Source organism: Lepidochelys kempii, chromosome 19 (genome assembly GCF_965140265.1).
Source record: "Lepidochelys kempii isolate rLepKem1 chromosome 19, rLepKem1.hap2, whole genome shotgun sequence".
Taxonomy (NCBI): domain Eukaryota; kingdom Metazoa; phylum Chordata; order Testudines; family Cheloniidae; genus Lepidochelys; species Lepidochelys kempii.
Window position 1 is genome coordinate 3,299,119 of NC_133274.1, and position 15,132 is coordinate 3,314,250.

At 52.5% G+C, this 15,132-nt stretch overlaps 1 protein-coding gene across 3 annotated transcripts in view; it reads right to left on the reverse strand.

Moving 5' to 3' along the window:
- The window catches only part of LOC140900526 (protein argonaute-1), a 47,937-nt gene that overhangs the window by 6,634 nt on the left and 26,171 nt on the right, over window positions 1-15,132 (reverse strand). For all 3 annotated transcript variants that reach the window (XM_073317939.1, XM_073317940.1, XM_073317941.1), the window contains 9 exons: window positions 14,936-15,083; window positions 14,022-14,141; window positions 12,694-12,816; window positions 11,557-11,690; window positions 9,810-9,994; window positions 8,664-8,823; window positions 6,933-7,023; window positions 2,609-2,803; window positions 1,191-1,325 (listed from right to left, as the gene is read on the reverse strand). In XM_073317939.1, the coding sequence (XP_073174040.1) occupies window positions 1,191-1,325; window positions 2,609-2,803; window positions 6,933-7,023; window positions 8,664-8,823; window positions 9,810-9,994; window positions 11,557-11,690; window positions 12,694-12,816; window positions 14,022-14,141; window positions 14,936-15,083 (1,291 nt within the window). The remainder of the gene's footprint in view (window positions 1-1,190; window positions 1,326-2,608; window positions 2,804-6,932; window positions 7,024-8,663; window positions 8,824-9,809; window positions 9,995-11,556; window positions 11,691-12,693; window positions 12,817-14,021; window positions 14,142-14,935; window positions 15,084-15,132) is intronic.

A 15,132-nucleotide genomic window follows, 5' to 3' on the forward strand; every position in this document is an offset into this window, starting at 1 on the left:
GAAGCGGCACAGCTCCGGGTCTGTCCCATACACCCCACCCACGCCAGCTCTGTCCGAGATGTATACTCCCCCAAGCCCTCTGTGCAAAGTTAAATAGCTTCATGCCTGGCAGGTTCCCAGCATGACCACTCATCTCAGCAAGAGCCAGGGACCATTGCTCTCCATGAATCCACAACAGCAGGTTTCTTCCATAGCAGCTCCGCCCTGTAGGGGCCCTTGGCACACTCCCCTTTCCCAGTTACAGAACAGGTCTCTGCAGTGCCCCGACAGGTGCTTCCTGCGTCCCCACCCCTGGTGGGAAATGGGAGAAAATCAGGCCCTCTGCACAGGGAGCAGTGAGGGTGGCAGGCTTGCTAGTGCTCTCTGCACACACGACACTGGAGGATAGTGCAAGGGGTGACGAGGTGGAAGCAGATGGGGAAAGAAGTGCCCCAATGTCTGCACACTCCTACTGCAGAAATGGACTTCCAGTGGCCAAAAATTCTAGGGGCTCTGCAGAGAGCTTCAATCACCCCATACCCAGGCGTCTCTGTCATGCACCCACACACCTTCTTATGCCAAGGTCAACAAAAGCCTCCCTTTCCCATATCTTCCCTCCGATGGGCCCGCTGCCAACTTCGGTTTGGCTCCAAATGTGGGTTTCACTTAGGAACCCTACTAGCAATAGGAGGGTTACCTGATTTTTTTTTTAAGTTAACCTCTTCCCTATGTCCTCCCCCTCACGCCCCCCCGGCTGTTCAGAACCCCATCACCGCAGCCAGCGCCAGGGGATGAGAGCTAGGAAGAGAAACTGAAGTCCAGCTTTTTGCATCTTGCTGCTTGTATGTTGAGAACAGCAGGGATCAAACACGTTTCCACAGTCCCTCTCTCTTAACCCTCTAGGCGATTTTAACCCCTCAGGTGAGGAAATGCTGAAAAATATTTTCAATCTGACACTTGCTCTTTAAACATCATCCCTAGAGACTCACCTCCTAGGAGCACATCATGCAAGTGACCTGTGCCTGGCCTCTCAAGCCAGCACAAGAGACTTTGCTACTGCAGCCAGGGTGAGGGTTGCAGGTTCTCCTGTCAGGACTGCTCCGTTGGTTAACGCTACGCTTTCCATGCAGGTTCTGTTCAACAGGGCTGGTGACTAATCAATCATCCCCACCCCCAAGACTACCTCCCACGCCCAGCCTCGACATCCTCACCCTTTCGTTCTTATCCGCACAGAAGAGGCGGGTGTGGTGCCGTTTCTGGACAACTATGTACGTGATGCCGGGCTGATAATCCTTCTCCAGTTTGATGCAGGCGTCTCGGATTGCCAGCAGCTCATAGTGAAGAATCTAGAGGAGACCGTGTATCGAATGAGTGACAACACACAGCTCTTCCCCTCCACTCTTTGGACAGAGCCAACACAGGGACCACCGCACCTTTACATGGCAGTGCCGGCAAGGCAGCAGCTAGTTTGCCAAGGGGCAGCTCCTTTACTGTATATTATTGGCCTAGCTTCCCTGGCACTAGCCTTCTCCAACCCAAGCAGGGAGAGGGAGCTTGGAACTGTGCTGCCTTACAGCCAACGGCACTGAAGTAAGGAGCTCAGTGCATATGTATCTCATTCACAAGGACAGATATTAAAAAGTCCCAGCTCATATACTGTGATCATTTCCCCTACTCTTGTCAGCAAACATGTAACTAGGACTGTTGGCAACTAGACAACTGCAGGTCTCATTTTTCAAACTCGTTCTCTAGACTTCTTTCCGGTGTAATTCAGCAACCACAGTAGGGAAACCAGAGCTCCCTGGGTCCCTCTTCAGCAGCTCTGCCCACAAACACCATTTCAGAGGCTCCCTCAGATCCCCAGTGCACCCAGTGACATCTGTTGCCTTTAGACCAGTGTTTCTCAACGGCCGGTCTGTGGGCCGGCACCAGTCCCTGAGATCTCCCTGACACAGGTTAGGGAGACAGCAAGCCTGATCCTGGTATCAAAAAGGGGGAGAAATGCTGCTTTAGAAAATTATTTGGGGGTGGGGAGAGGTGAGAGAGGCACTGCTCCCTGCCCTTCTGGCAGCTGTGACTCCTCACTGAGGAGTGTGCACTGTGGACACCGAAAAACAAAGAGGCACCATCAGTCCCTGGGCACTTCTCTATGCAGAGTAGGTAACAGCAGCCATGCACTTGAGCTCTTCACTTCTACAGACCCAAGTTCAAATCCAGCCTCAGTCGACAGGCCAAAGCCAATACAATGACTTCATCCCAGCCTGTCTGTTCTGCTCTACAAAACCATCCCGCCGCTCTGCGTCTGAGCGGAGACTGACAGATGTCCAGCACGCCAAGCATCAGAGGCTACTCCAGTTACGATTGAGAAGAGCTGGCAGAGGTGCCCATGCAGAGCTTGCCCAGCGCCATGGCTAGCTCTAGCCAGAGCATTAGCTCTGCCCTTCCACACAGACAAAAAGAATATCACGCACGTAACAAACAACTAACCCTGGGCTGTGAAATCTGAATGAGGCAAGTCTGGAGCTCCTCCTCTGAGTGAGTGCCAGCAAATTAACAGGGAAGCGTATGCAAGACGCCCCAGTGTAACTGCAGTGCAAGCAGCAACCAGCCCCGCTGACAGGTTCCTTACCTGTGGGAGTTGCCCCTCTGGAACCCCATCCCGGTAGAAGATGATCCTGGTGGGTTTGAAGCGGGTGGACTTGTAGAACTGGATGAGCAGCTCCCTCACCATGTAGGACAGGTCCTCAATGATCTCCTGCCGAGGGCGCTGGACCCGTACCGTGGCACAGTAACGGCTTGGGTGGGCATCCATGCTGCCCACAACCTGCAGTGACAAAGCAGACGGGCCACGCCGAGCCATTACAATGAAAAGGGAGAGGGGGAAGGACATGCCTGGCTTGTCATGCTGCCTTAATAGGGACGCCCATGACCAAGTCCCCTTGGTCAGAGCACCATCCCCTACTCCTGGAGCTCAGGGATGGAAGGAGGAGTATACAGAGAACCTATATCCAAAAGGAACCACTTCCAACAACCAACAACTGTGATTCCCCGATGCTGGTCCACGTCAGTACTGGGATCTCAGATCACTGCTGCCTCCCCTCCTTCCCACCATGGAGCCAAGGCTGCAAAGCATTCTTCAGAGGGACATCAAGGCTGGCTGGACTGAACATGGGACTGGGAGACAAAGGTTCCTGAGCTTCCATCCCAGGCTTTGCTGCCAAAGCCATATAGCAAGGAGAACATGCCATTCCCAGGAAAAGAAGTTCACAGATCCTTGCTAGGCATGCGCACCTGACAGCTCTGTTTGCCTGTTGCATTAATAGAAATAAGGGAGTGGAACAGCATGGACTGTGTTCCACATGGCCCTCCACAAGTGAATTTACTATAGTCACCCTCTTATTCCCAGTTTAAATCAATGCAACAAAAAAAACCCTCTGCAGAACCATCAAGCCCTGCAGATGGCTAGTCTGAGGAACTCGGGAACTTCCTGCAGTAACCATCATCTCTTCCCTGGGCAGCCTTCCTCACCCTCCCTTACTGGGCCAAGCGTAAAGGGGACGTGTGTTGAGTCGGGCAGAGTTGCCCATTTCCATGCCTTTAAGTGCTGGAACAAAACCGCCCCCTCTGAATGTAGGTAAGGACACTTACCCACTTTTGTAAAGTGCTTTGAAACCCACTGAGGGAAGCTGCACAATGCTACATATTGTGTTATCGGGCCAGGGGACAATGATTTCCAGAAAGACAGACCCAGGCTCTCTATTGAAATGCTGCTGCGTCAGGCTACATTGAAATTCCTGTTTAATGAACATCTGAGAGCTCGACTCTAGTTAGGTCCTTATCCCATGCCCATCACCATGGTATCAGAGCATCCTGGCAGCATTCTGAGCTGTCCAGGAATGACCAAAGGAAGCACTTCTGCCCAATAACCAACTCTTAGCTGGATAAATATTTTTAAAAGGCATCTGCAGGCTTGGACTCTGCTAACCCTCGGTGAACGGTCATTGAATGCACCCACTCAAGCTCAGAACTACAGAGCATCTCAGAGAGCCAGCAAAATCTGCCTCCACTGCTTGCTGCTCTTCTGGTTCCTAAGGAAGTGACGTGGGTCTGAGTCACCCTTCACTTTCCCCAGTTGCTAGGCAGCAGTCCTGGCCTGGGGTTCCTGCGGGAGTGGCAGGGGATTCAGCAAGAACATGCTCTGAAAAGGAGACCTTGAAAATGTCAGGGGCAGGAAGGCCAAGAGCAGCCGCACTCGACACTAACGCAGCCCTGAGTCACTGGAGATGAGTTTGTAACTAGAGAACAAAGCTGTCCGGAAAGGGACAGGGGGGAGGCTGCCTTGCCATTTATGCTGGAACGATTCCCTCCCCCTATCGTGAGGGAGCAGCTTCCACGTCAAGACTTCTCACCCAAAGAGCTTTTGACCCTCTTTCCAAAGGCTCTGAGGCTGCACCACTTGGGTAGGGATCAGCAGCATCAATCAGCTGGAGCAGGAGGTGCAATGTCCAGCTGGAGAAGACGCACCCACACTATCTCTGATCAACCTAGTGGACTAAAAGACGCAGGGCTGTGGAGGCATGAAGAACCGCCCGAGTATGTACCGAGGCTTGCAGATGGGATCCTATGCAGGGTGGTTAGCCCATCCCGGCACTTCCACCTTAGCCCCATCACAGCTAGCGTGGGTATGTCTACCTGCCCTGGAAATTACACTTCCAGCCTCCGGCTCAGACCCTAAAGTAGCCAGTGTCAAGAGGCCACTACTGGAGATAGATGTTCATTGCTACACTAGAGCTTGTTTTGGGATTCATGCCTCCAACCCACCACATCCTGCTGAAACAGACTGAATCCAATTCAGGGCACATATCCCCCGCTGTCCCCCAGGTTGGGAGGGAACGGCAAGCGCAGAAGTAGGGAATTATTTGATGGGAAAGGGGTTCGTAGGCAGGATGTGTTTTCCAGCTAAGTCAAGGGATTAGATAAGACCATTAGAAACAACTGGACTGAGTGGTCTGCCCAACATCCACAGTGATTTCTTCTATTTCTTTTCTACTCTTCCAGGTCCTGCCTACAAATGCAAAGAAACGGCCAAAAGCACTTGTTGCCCCGCCTCCTCCTAATTAAGAAGAGGGAAGGCTCCCAAAGATGATTTCACATGCCAAGGAAAACCTGAGCTCTGAATCCTGGAGGGCAAAGGGTTTATGACGAACACCCTGACATGCTCAGTTACAAATAGCGCTGCTCGAACCCCACAGCTTCCTCAGCTGGAACAAACACTGGGTGGGCATTATGTTACAATCCTGAGAAAGGGGCAAGCTGCACTGTCAGATTATTTCATCTTCTCTTCGTACCAGGCCAGCCCTGGTTGCCTCGGCCTACCAGGGGTGACTAGCATGGCAGGGAGGGTGCCTTCCTTCAGGTCTTGCTCAAGGTCAAGCCACGCCCCAGGCGCTTTATTAAACACCGCTGACTCCTCAGCAGGTGGTAGAAAAGAGGGCTCTGCTCCTCTTCCACAGGCAATATCTTCCTAGCTTGCTGCGACTGAAATTCACTTCTCCAGCCACATAAGCCCTGCTTGTACTCGAGCGGCAGATCTGCAAGGCAAGCCCAGGGGTGAAATGAAGTGGGGCTGGTGATTCTGGGGAAGGGCGGCTCTTCCCTTTGTTAGTACAGTTAATGCACTGGGTACTTCATGGACAACTAAGTCAGCAGGACAAGCTCCCCGCCTTGAAGAGCTGATACACGGAGCTTCTCTGCCCCGCCGACATTCTGCATAGGAAAGTGGGATAGGGCGACTGCTCTGAACACGGATGGACTCCAGTTACCCTGGATGAAAAGCCACCTTTGGACATCTCCAGAGACCTAGTGCAGCAAGCTAGCAGGTCTCTGAAAGATCAGCTCGATTCTTCCATCCCAGCCCCGCAGGGAACAGCAGAGACCAGACTCATGTGTCACAGGGTCAAGAGGATGCACTGACCTTTAGTTCACACTCAGCTCAGGGTGGTACCAAGCCCAAACCGTTAACCAGCTGGCTGCCTGTGAAAAGACCGGGGAGGTCTGGGGCCAGGGTCTGAGTCCCAAAACCACCCCGAGCAACGCTCGCCCACCCCCCTCGTTGGCAGGCGGCCAAGCACTGGCCAGGGACGGTGGGACTGTGCTCCCCGCTAACACCTAGAAGCGGCCCTGCTCCGTATCGGCACGTGGGTGAAGCATCTTCCCTGGGGCTGTCGGTTCAGCACTGCTCACTCCACCAGCACTAGCACTGGCTGGCACTCGGCACACGGGCCCCAGCTGCTGGTGGCTGCCAGAGCTCATTCACCTCTCCCCCAGGCTGGGAGCTCAGTCAGGCGCCAAGCTGGCACCTGGGATTCCCCTGGAGAGCAGTCAGCAAGAGCCAGAGGCCCGGGGGCCGGAATGCTAGAACAATGTTGACAGTGGCAGCAGTGGGGGGGCAGGGAGAGGGCTGAATGCCATTGAACCAAACTGTAATGCTTTCGGTTGCTACTATTACCTCGATCCAGAGATGCTGCCACACACCCAGCACTCCTCGTTCGAGCCCCTGAAGAGGGGCCGAGATCTAGCAGGGCAGCGAGACCCCCGAGCAGCCCCATGTGCTGCATAGCAGTCACCCGGAGAATCCCACGGCCAGGGTACCAACCTTGGGGTTTATCCCCATGGGGCCGGGCACGGCCAGTCACTTGCTCAGAAATTCCACACAGATCCTCCCCAGGACTCAGCCCATTTCAGCACCGCCACCATCCAAGCAGTGACATTCGCAGGGAGCAGAGACAAGCCTGGCCTCTGTCTACATGCCTCAAGGATTCTGGGCAAGCCTGCTCTGGCTGGACGGCATGAAGGGTCCAGCCGAAGCGCACAGCCTCGGCTTCGTGCGGACGCCAACCCTCCCCCCAGGGCACCAGAGCGGGGATGCGCTCCCAACCAGAAAGGCAACTTACAGCCGTTATGGAAGGCTTCTTCCCATCCCCCGCTGGTGGGTGAGTGACATCTGCACCCAGGAAGATCACTGGCTGCTGAAAGACCGCCGAGCTGATTGGAGAGAGGAGACAGGGGAAAGGTTTGCCGCTATTCCAGTCAGAGTCACCGACTGCGCTGGGGTTACTCACATTCGCAGCCACTGAGCTATAGGGAGAGGGCAGACTGCGGTGAGGAAACCCCTCTCTGAATTAGTCTGAAAAGGTCTCAGCCACTGCCTTTTCCTGTGGTTTGCACTGATCTTTGCTCATGGCATTGCAACCTCTCTCTACCCTGGCTTGGGGCACCCGCCCCCCCAAAGTGTCACAAATCAGCCACATTTCTAAGCTGTTTGGGTTTAGATGCATCTTTGCACCAGATCCCGGGGTGAGCAAGGGCAAACTAACAAGAAATACCGTGACATGCCCAAACCAAACATTTAGGCCCCAATCTTGTAAACACTCAGGCATGTGGTTAGCTTGACACACTGGGTAAAGTTAAGCGTGTGTTTCACATGTATGAAGTCACATATCTGCTTAAGTCTTTGCGTAACTGGGGCCTTAGTCTGAGTCATTTATCTAAGTGACAGAGAAAAATACAGACTCAGGACCTGCCAGGAATAGGGATTCCTTTTCAGAACAGAAGGGGAGGGATAGCTCAGTGGTTTGAGCATTGGCCTGCTAAACCCAGGGTTGTGAGTTCAATCCTTGAGGGGGCCATTTAGGGATCTGGGGCAAAAATTGGGGATTGGCCCTGCTTTGAGCAGGGGGTTGGACTAGATGACCTCCTGAGGTCCCTTCCAACCCTGATAGTCTATGATTCTATGAACAGATCCTGTACTAACTTTCTTCACCAGCTGCACAAGCTGCCTATATTGCAGAGTGGGAATTCTTTATTCACATAGAACATGGCTTCAAAGTTCTCTCCTTTTGACTCTTAGGAGATTAGACTGGTGGCCACAGCCTAGCTAGTGGCATATGCAGCAGCACATAGCTCAGGTGTCTCGCAGGGGAGGACTGGTGGCAGAGCATTCTCAGGGAGGGGCTTTTCGCTTTGCAATTCATTTCCTTGCCTCAATTTGGAGCCTAGATTCAGTGACCTTCAGGATACTTTGCAAGACTTCTATTTTTCCCTGGGGGATAGGAAGGGAGGAGTTCGTTCTGGGGTGGGAAAGGTTTTTTTTGAGGCCTGATCTGTTCCAGTGCCTTTTTGACATGTTTCAATCAGTGCTGGTCACTTGCCTAGTGACTCTAGCAATGGGGGAGGGGGCGTGTCCATGGCCATTTCTGCAGTTGACTCAGTTTCCAGGTTCATATACAAGGCAGCACCTGGGCTATATTTCATTCCTGCCCCTCTCCCCCCCCGCATCCCAGAGACAGACAGGGGATTTTAACAGCCACTTGCCAAGCTCTCCTACTGGTAAGGCCAGACAGAGAGAGGCTGGCACAGCAGGCTCTGCTGGGGACCCTGGTTTGGTCCCTTGATCCCAGCCCCACAGGAACAGAGCAGAAGCGGCGTGCTGGGAAACACGAGGGAGGAAAGCCCTGCATTACTCTCCAGCAGCAGCTCCCCTCCTGACCTCTTCACCAGGGCAGAAAGGCCTAAGAGGGAAAGAGCCCACAGGGATAAAGGGGAGGGGAAGATGTGCAAGGCATGGGGGGCAAGCCCATCCCACTGTCGCTGGGGCCCAAGGCGGGCAGGGGACTCGTACATACCGCTGGTGAGGCACGAGGATGTTGTTGATCCCACCCAGCTTGACGTTGATTTTGAGGCAGAGGTTGGACAGGGTTTGCGGGGAGGTTTTCACCACGTTCTTGACCTGAACGCACTGCGTGGCCATCCCCAGGAGCGTGTCTCCGACACGCTTCACCTCCGCTGCCAGCAGAGAGGTAGAGTGTTAATACAGCAGCCGCCGCGTACACCGCAGCTCGGAAAGAAGGCACCTAAAGTACGTGCATTTACATGGAGAGCTGGGGCCCCGAGTCAGGACTCCTGGGATCTACTCCCAGCTCAAACAGAGAGACCTCGGGCAAGTCACTTCACTGCACCTCAGGGCGCCCATCTGCGGAGCAGGGATAATTCTTCCCCACCACAGCGTTAAACTGAGAGATTTAATGCCTGTACAGCACCAACGCTCACAGACTCTTCAAGCCTTATGGCCACAGGCTCTACGTGGCAGGCTTTGCATGCAGAGGCAGATCATGAGTGGGAAGACGGGACACAGATTAAAGGCTGTTCTAGGAGCAGCTCTCTTTACCCGTGTTCCCAGGCGGCTCTTAACAATCCTAGACGCTTTTCACCATTTCTATTGCTCCCTTTTGCATTTCATCTCCATCTGCAGGTCAGCTGTTGCTGCACTCCTGAATCCCATGCTTATTCATAGAGTCTAAGGCCAAAAGGGCCCATTAAGAACCACCTGTCTGACCTCCTGCATGGCAGAGGCCAGAGATCCCCACCCAGCGATTTCTGCATTGAGCCCATAACTTCTAGTGGAGCTACTGCACCTCTTTTAGAAAGACATTAATTTGGGATGTAAAGACGTCAAATGAGGGAGAATCCACATGCTCCTAAGTCAGTCATCCCAATGGCTAACACGCAGTCACGGCTGGGATACAAATGCTGCTGAGGGGATGTCCCAATCCCACAAGAAGCTGCTTTCATCGGAATCCTTCTCTTTTTAGCATGAAACATTTCTAACCAACATTGGCATGGATCTCCCCTCATCCTGGCTCCAGAGCACGAGATGGGAATCAGCAGCTTGCAAGATCAGTTCTCAAATCGGGAGCGGATGGTTTCTGGGCGGAGCAGCTGACACAAGAGACTAAAGAATTTCTATGACAGCCCTCCCCACATGGATGTACCATACACAGGTGTTTTCCCTGGCAAGATGACGATGATGAGCTGGAGCCCGGAGTAGGTATTTTTAAGGTGTCGGAACATTGGCTCCACGCTGTCCGCACCCTGTGCATATTTGCAGAAACATGGCTGGCCTTGGATCGGCATCCCTGCATCCTTCGAAATCTTGCGCAGCTGGTCTGTGAAGTTCCTGTGCCAAGAGGGAAAGGAGAAGTCAGTCCCTATGCACATGTGGTTTCTCCTAAACACGGAGCACAGAGCCGCTAGCAGCTGGCGTGTGCAGCATGGAACGGGAAAGGCGCCCATTCCATTCCCACTACTTAGCGGGATACTGTGACACTGCAGCCTGACCGATCCCAAGAGGAATGGAGAAAGGGAGTCACTCCCCAGCCCTCAATCAACATGCCTTGTGACCAAGCACAGAATGACTGACACGTGTAACAGCTGAGCAGATCCAGTTTGGCAAAGATCTTGCCCATGCTGTGAGGAATTTATTTTGACGGGTGAAGTTACAAGCAACTTTTATTCATATAACAGGAAAGTGAGGGTGAGCAGATTTGCCTTGCAGGCTGGTGGGTTTCCATAGTTTTGGGAGCACTGATGTGACTCATTCATGTGTTGCCAAACTCGGGAGAAGTTAGCGTTCTGCATGTGATCAGCTCATCCAGTGGCTTTAGGCATCTTCCGTTTGAAGCAGACACACTCAAAAGCCTGGACTGGAAGCTCAGGATGGCTACTCTCGACCTGCTCTTTAGAGAGGTCACAAAAGACAGAACTTCCCTTCGACTAGCTGCAACTCAAGTAGCCAAGTGTCCCCAATAAACCTATTCAGAAATACCCCAATTGTCCCACCCAGTAGCCGTGTCTCATCTATGACTAAACAGTGCAAGGAGTTTAAGTGCAAGTGAGGCCAGAGGCAAATACACAGGGGGGATGGGAGCAACACTACCCAGAAGAGGATTTGATTCATCTGTGGGTTTGCTGAGAGTTTAAGATCCAAAGTCAGGGGTAACATTGCCAGACACCAAGCAGCCTCTCCCACGCCTCAGCTCCTCTCCGTTGTTTAACAGAGGACAAAACCCAGGTTCATCTATAAAAGCCTTTCCCAAGGACAAGAGTTAAGTGGCTGTCAGTCAATGGATAGGCTGTTCGAGCCATCTGACTGCTCGGTAATACACCAGAGGTAGGGTACCATTGCCAGCATAGCCATGCATGAGACACATGCTCCTCCAACCACCACCACCAAAGGGTTGAACGCCCTTAAGAGTAAGGAAAGTTCTCTGCCTTTTAAATTTAAGTTTGCTTCTCCCATTTGAAGAGAAAGCCAGAAGCAGCCACCTTAGCCTCTTACTCTGTAGGGCACAGAGCAGACAAACCATGTTTAGTGTTTATGCGTGGGTGGAGACAGCAGAGGGAGCTCCTGGGAACCAGAATCAGAGTCTGAGATGTGGGAGGGTGCAGATCTAATAAAGGAAACCAAGACTCTATATTAAATTCCAGCGTAAATCTGAAACGGGGGAAATAAACTCATGTTTGCCAGACAGAGGGTGACAAAAACGTCATACATTTCCGGGCCTCTGAGGGGGTGTCAGTGGAGAACAACATTACACTTAAAAGAGCTTCCAGCTCTTTACACAAAGCTGCCGTTTAAAAAAGCCAAGCAGATGTTTCAGTATGGGGCACTCAGATGCCAGACTCATCTCAGCCCCTGCTCTTCCCCCAGCCCCCACTGCAGGCTGCCCAATTCCTTACTTCAGCACCTCCTCTCGACACTGCTTCTGGGGGGCAAAGCAGGCGATAGCCCAGACTTTGATCTCGATCCCGTTGTAGAACTGCTTCCCCCGCATATCCCACACACCCTGGTTGGGAGTGGCGATCGCTCGGTTCTGCAAGGCAAGTAATCGGACAGAGGTCACCCCCACAGAGTCCAACCTGCCTGGCAATTTCCTTGCTAAAAGCCCCTTTTTACATGGGAGATCAAACTGGGGAAGAGAGCAAGGTCATCTGGAGCGTAATGGAAGGTGCTCCCAGATCCCACAGCTGCGAGGGCCAGGAACATACCTGGATAAAATGATCCATGCAATCATGTTGCAACGATCGTTTCTCCACTCCCACCCCACTACATTCCTTGGATGCAGGACAACAATCTAACTGCAGAAATCCCTCAGACACCCCCCCACCCCCCCTTCACAGGCTGTGGGGTTTAAACGTGCTGCTCAGAGGCTTGGTATTGCTACACAGAATCTTCCCTCTTCAGATGACTGGTTCTAACCCAACCTGGGCTGGTCATGATCCAGAGCTGTCCCATCTGACTGCTGAGTGGCCCCATGTGATATGGCTTTGGTGGTCTCAGTATTGGCTCCAGTGGCCCACATGAAATGGGTTTGGGAGACCCACTGGGCACAAAAATAAATGTCAGATTTGAATCAAGATCTGCAGAGGTGAAAGGCCAAAGAATCCACCCGCTGGGCCACCCAGCCCCACATGCCCCTCCATGCCACTGGGCTCTACCCAGCCCTGATTAAAGCAGCATTAATGCCCAGTTAGGGAAATACTCTATTCCAAAAGAAGTTAATAGAAAAGAAAACTGCAGACCCAATCTGCACCTCTTAAAAGTCCCCGTTGCAAGAAATTCTCTGTCCTCCCTTAAATAGGGGCCCTCTCTTTAGATGATATAGGCTGGGACTATCAAAGGGATTTATTATTTAACTCCCCAAGTCTCCTGTGGAAATCCCAGCCTTCAGGCACAAACTGAACATTTGAGTCTGTTCTGTTTTGGGCAGAGAACTGCAGGCTGTTGAACTTCCCAAGCCCCAGATTGCAATGTAATGACGTCGCCTTCGGTATGAAAACAGACAGGTGTCTGAGCGACAACACACTCCGGCTTACCCGGCCTCCATACTGCAAGATTGGTGCTGGAAGGACCCTCCCCGTCACTTCTGTCATGTCGTCCTTCACCTTTATCCCAAACTCCTGTATGTACGGATCCAGGTTGTAACTGGCATTCTTCATCTGGGGGAAAGATACCACTTCAGTTCCTTATGCTGCTCAGTAAATGGTGTGGTCTCCTTGGCCAACGTATGGGCAAAGCAGTGGTGGCATGAAACCCGAGCAGTAGCTCAGAGCTGGTTTGCAGCCTTGGGCAATGACCAAACTGACCCATTAAGAGTAGAATGGGCAAAGCAGATGCTGCTAGTCAGAGATGCCTGCACTGTGAGGTGCAGGAAGGTGACGACTTCCATCCGGATCTGGGACAGGCTGAAGGTAACAGGCACCATTCTAATTCTCTGTTGACATCGACATGGCAGGGATTTTAAAATTAAGGGCCAAACTCTGCTCTCAAAACTGCCCCCCCCCAGTGGAGCTAACTCTGGGTTTACACCAGTGCAGCTGAGACCAGAGTTTATTCCTAAGAATTAAAGCTTCACAGCAGAGATTCAGAGTGTCAAGAAACCCGTAGTAAGTATACCAGTAGAAAAATCAAACATCTCTGGCTTCTGGAGCCCAGAAACCTATGTTAGAGTAACGTACTAACTACCAACCCCTCACCACCAGCCATCTGGGCAAAGAGGAGTCTCCAGTCTCCTAGTACTCCCTGATTTTCCCCAAGAGCTTCCCCAGGCAGCTGCAGAGCATTAGGGCAGCCGGATGAGTGCCATGAGTAGCATGTCCCCTGAAGGGCTGGCGAGAAGTTTTCCTAGTGGTAGAAGGTCCTACTGGATCCCATTAATGATCCCTGCCCCATGGGTTCTCAGGGGTCAGGTTTATTTCTCTAGTCTTTGATTCTAGTTTTCGCTCTAGCTCTTTGGGTTGGGATTCCGCCAATAGCAAGGTTCCTGCACTGTGCACGTCAAGTTTGCATGGCCACAGAGGGAGCTGACTTTATTTGTGAGAGTTTTTATTTGTATATAAATACATAGGCTTATGAAAGGGGACTTCTAGTACCGTATGGCATTAGACTAATCAGATCATTATCCTCACTACGCTCTCCTGAATGGCTCATAGCACTCCCCAGTAACAGCAGAATGGCCGATTGCATGCGCCATACAAGCGAGTGAAGCATGACTTACTACAGCAGTTCTGTAGTAAGTGTGACATATACCATGTGACAGTCAGCTGCCATGCGGCTCAGAGTCCCGCATGGTTCTTGGGGAGGATGCTCCTCTTCCCCCCCCCCCAAAACCTCCTCCCAGAGGACAGGGACAAGTGCCACATACCAGTCGACTGATTTCCTCTTGTCTATCCGGGGCAGATCTCGCTGTTGCTTTTATCATGGTTGACGTCTGATTGTCCGTTAGCTTCTTGATGCACCGCTGGCCTGCCACAATGTTACATACCTACAGGGTAGGGCAGAGAGCGGGAGGCAGCAGCCAGAAGCATGTTAGAAGACCTACATGGTTAGCTGCCTTGAGCACCTGTAACCTACCCGTTCTATGTGGTGCTCTGGCCCCCTCTAGTGGTATCTGGGCCACAGACAGAAGTTGATGAGCCTGTCACAGCCCTATATGGAACAGAGCCACGGGTTCAATTCCTGCACCAGGAGACTTTGCTGGGAGGAGCTCTCTCAGTAACACTGCTCTGCTGAGGTACTCTGCAGTCCTTGCTTCCTGAAAGCAGCTCCCTTTAGACCCAATCGGGGGGCTCCCCTTAGCCTCAGCCCCTCCTGCTCTCTCCCTGCGGCGCACAGCGGTTTACTGTCCAGAGGGCTGTAATGCTCTGGTCTAATGTTGGTGGTTAGGCTTGGCATGCGGGTGCTGATGACACACAGGAGGTCAGACTAGATCTGGTGGTCTTCTCTGGCCACACACTCTAGGACATGGGCCAGGTTCTTTTGCTTCTTTGAGGTGCAAAACATTCACTCCCTGCTCACCGTGCATCTCTGCAAGCCAGCCAGTGCACCGAGGGGTTGGTACCTTCACTTCCAAGTTACCAGTTCAAGTCCAGCCCAGGTTGGACTAAGGGGGAAGGACGGCAGATTGACGAGCACATTGCAGTCTCCCCACCCCTCCCAAACAACAGTCACATGGAACTGGTCTCCCTGTGGGCAGCCTCAGCAGAGGCCAAGGAGCAAGGAGGCTGGGAGAAAACTTTAGGCCTTGGCAGCCCCGTTTAGTAGTGACTTCGAACTCACCTCCAAGGGCAGATATGTGTGCTTCTGTTCCTGGCCGACCTGCAGACATGGCAGGTGGGGGTATTTCAGCTGCAGGTTGTATTTCTGCTTGAAGTACTGAGCCACTGTACACTCCACTGTCTGGCCACTCTCCAGCTGCAGGGGGAACCTGGCAGATGAGGGGGATGCTCAGGATGCATCAACTTAAACAAGAAATC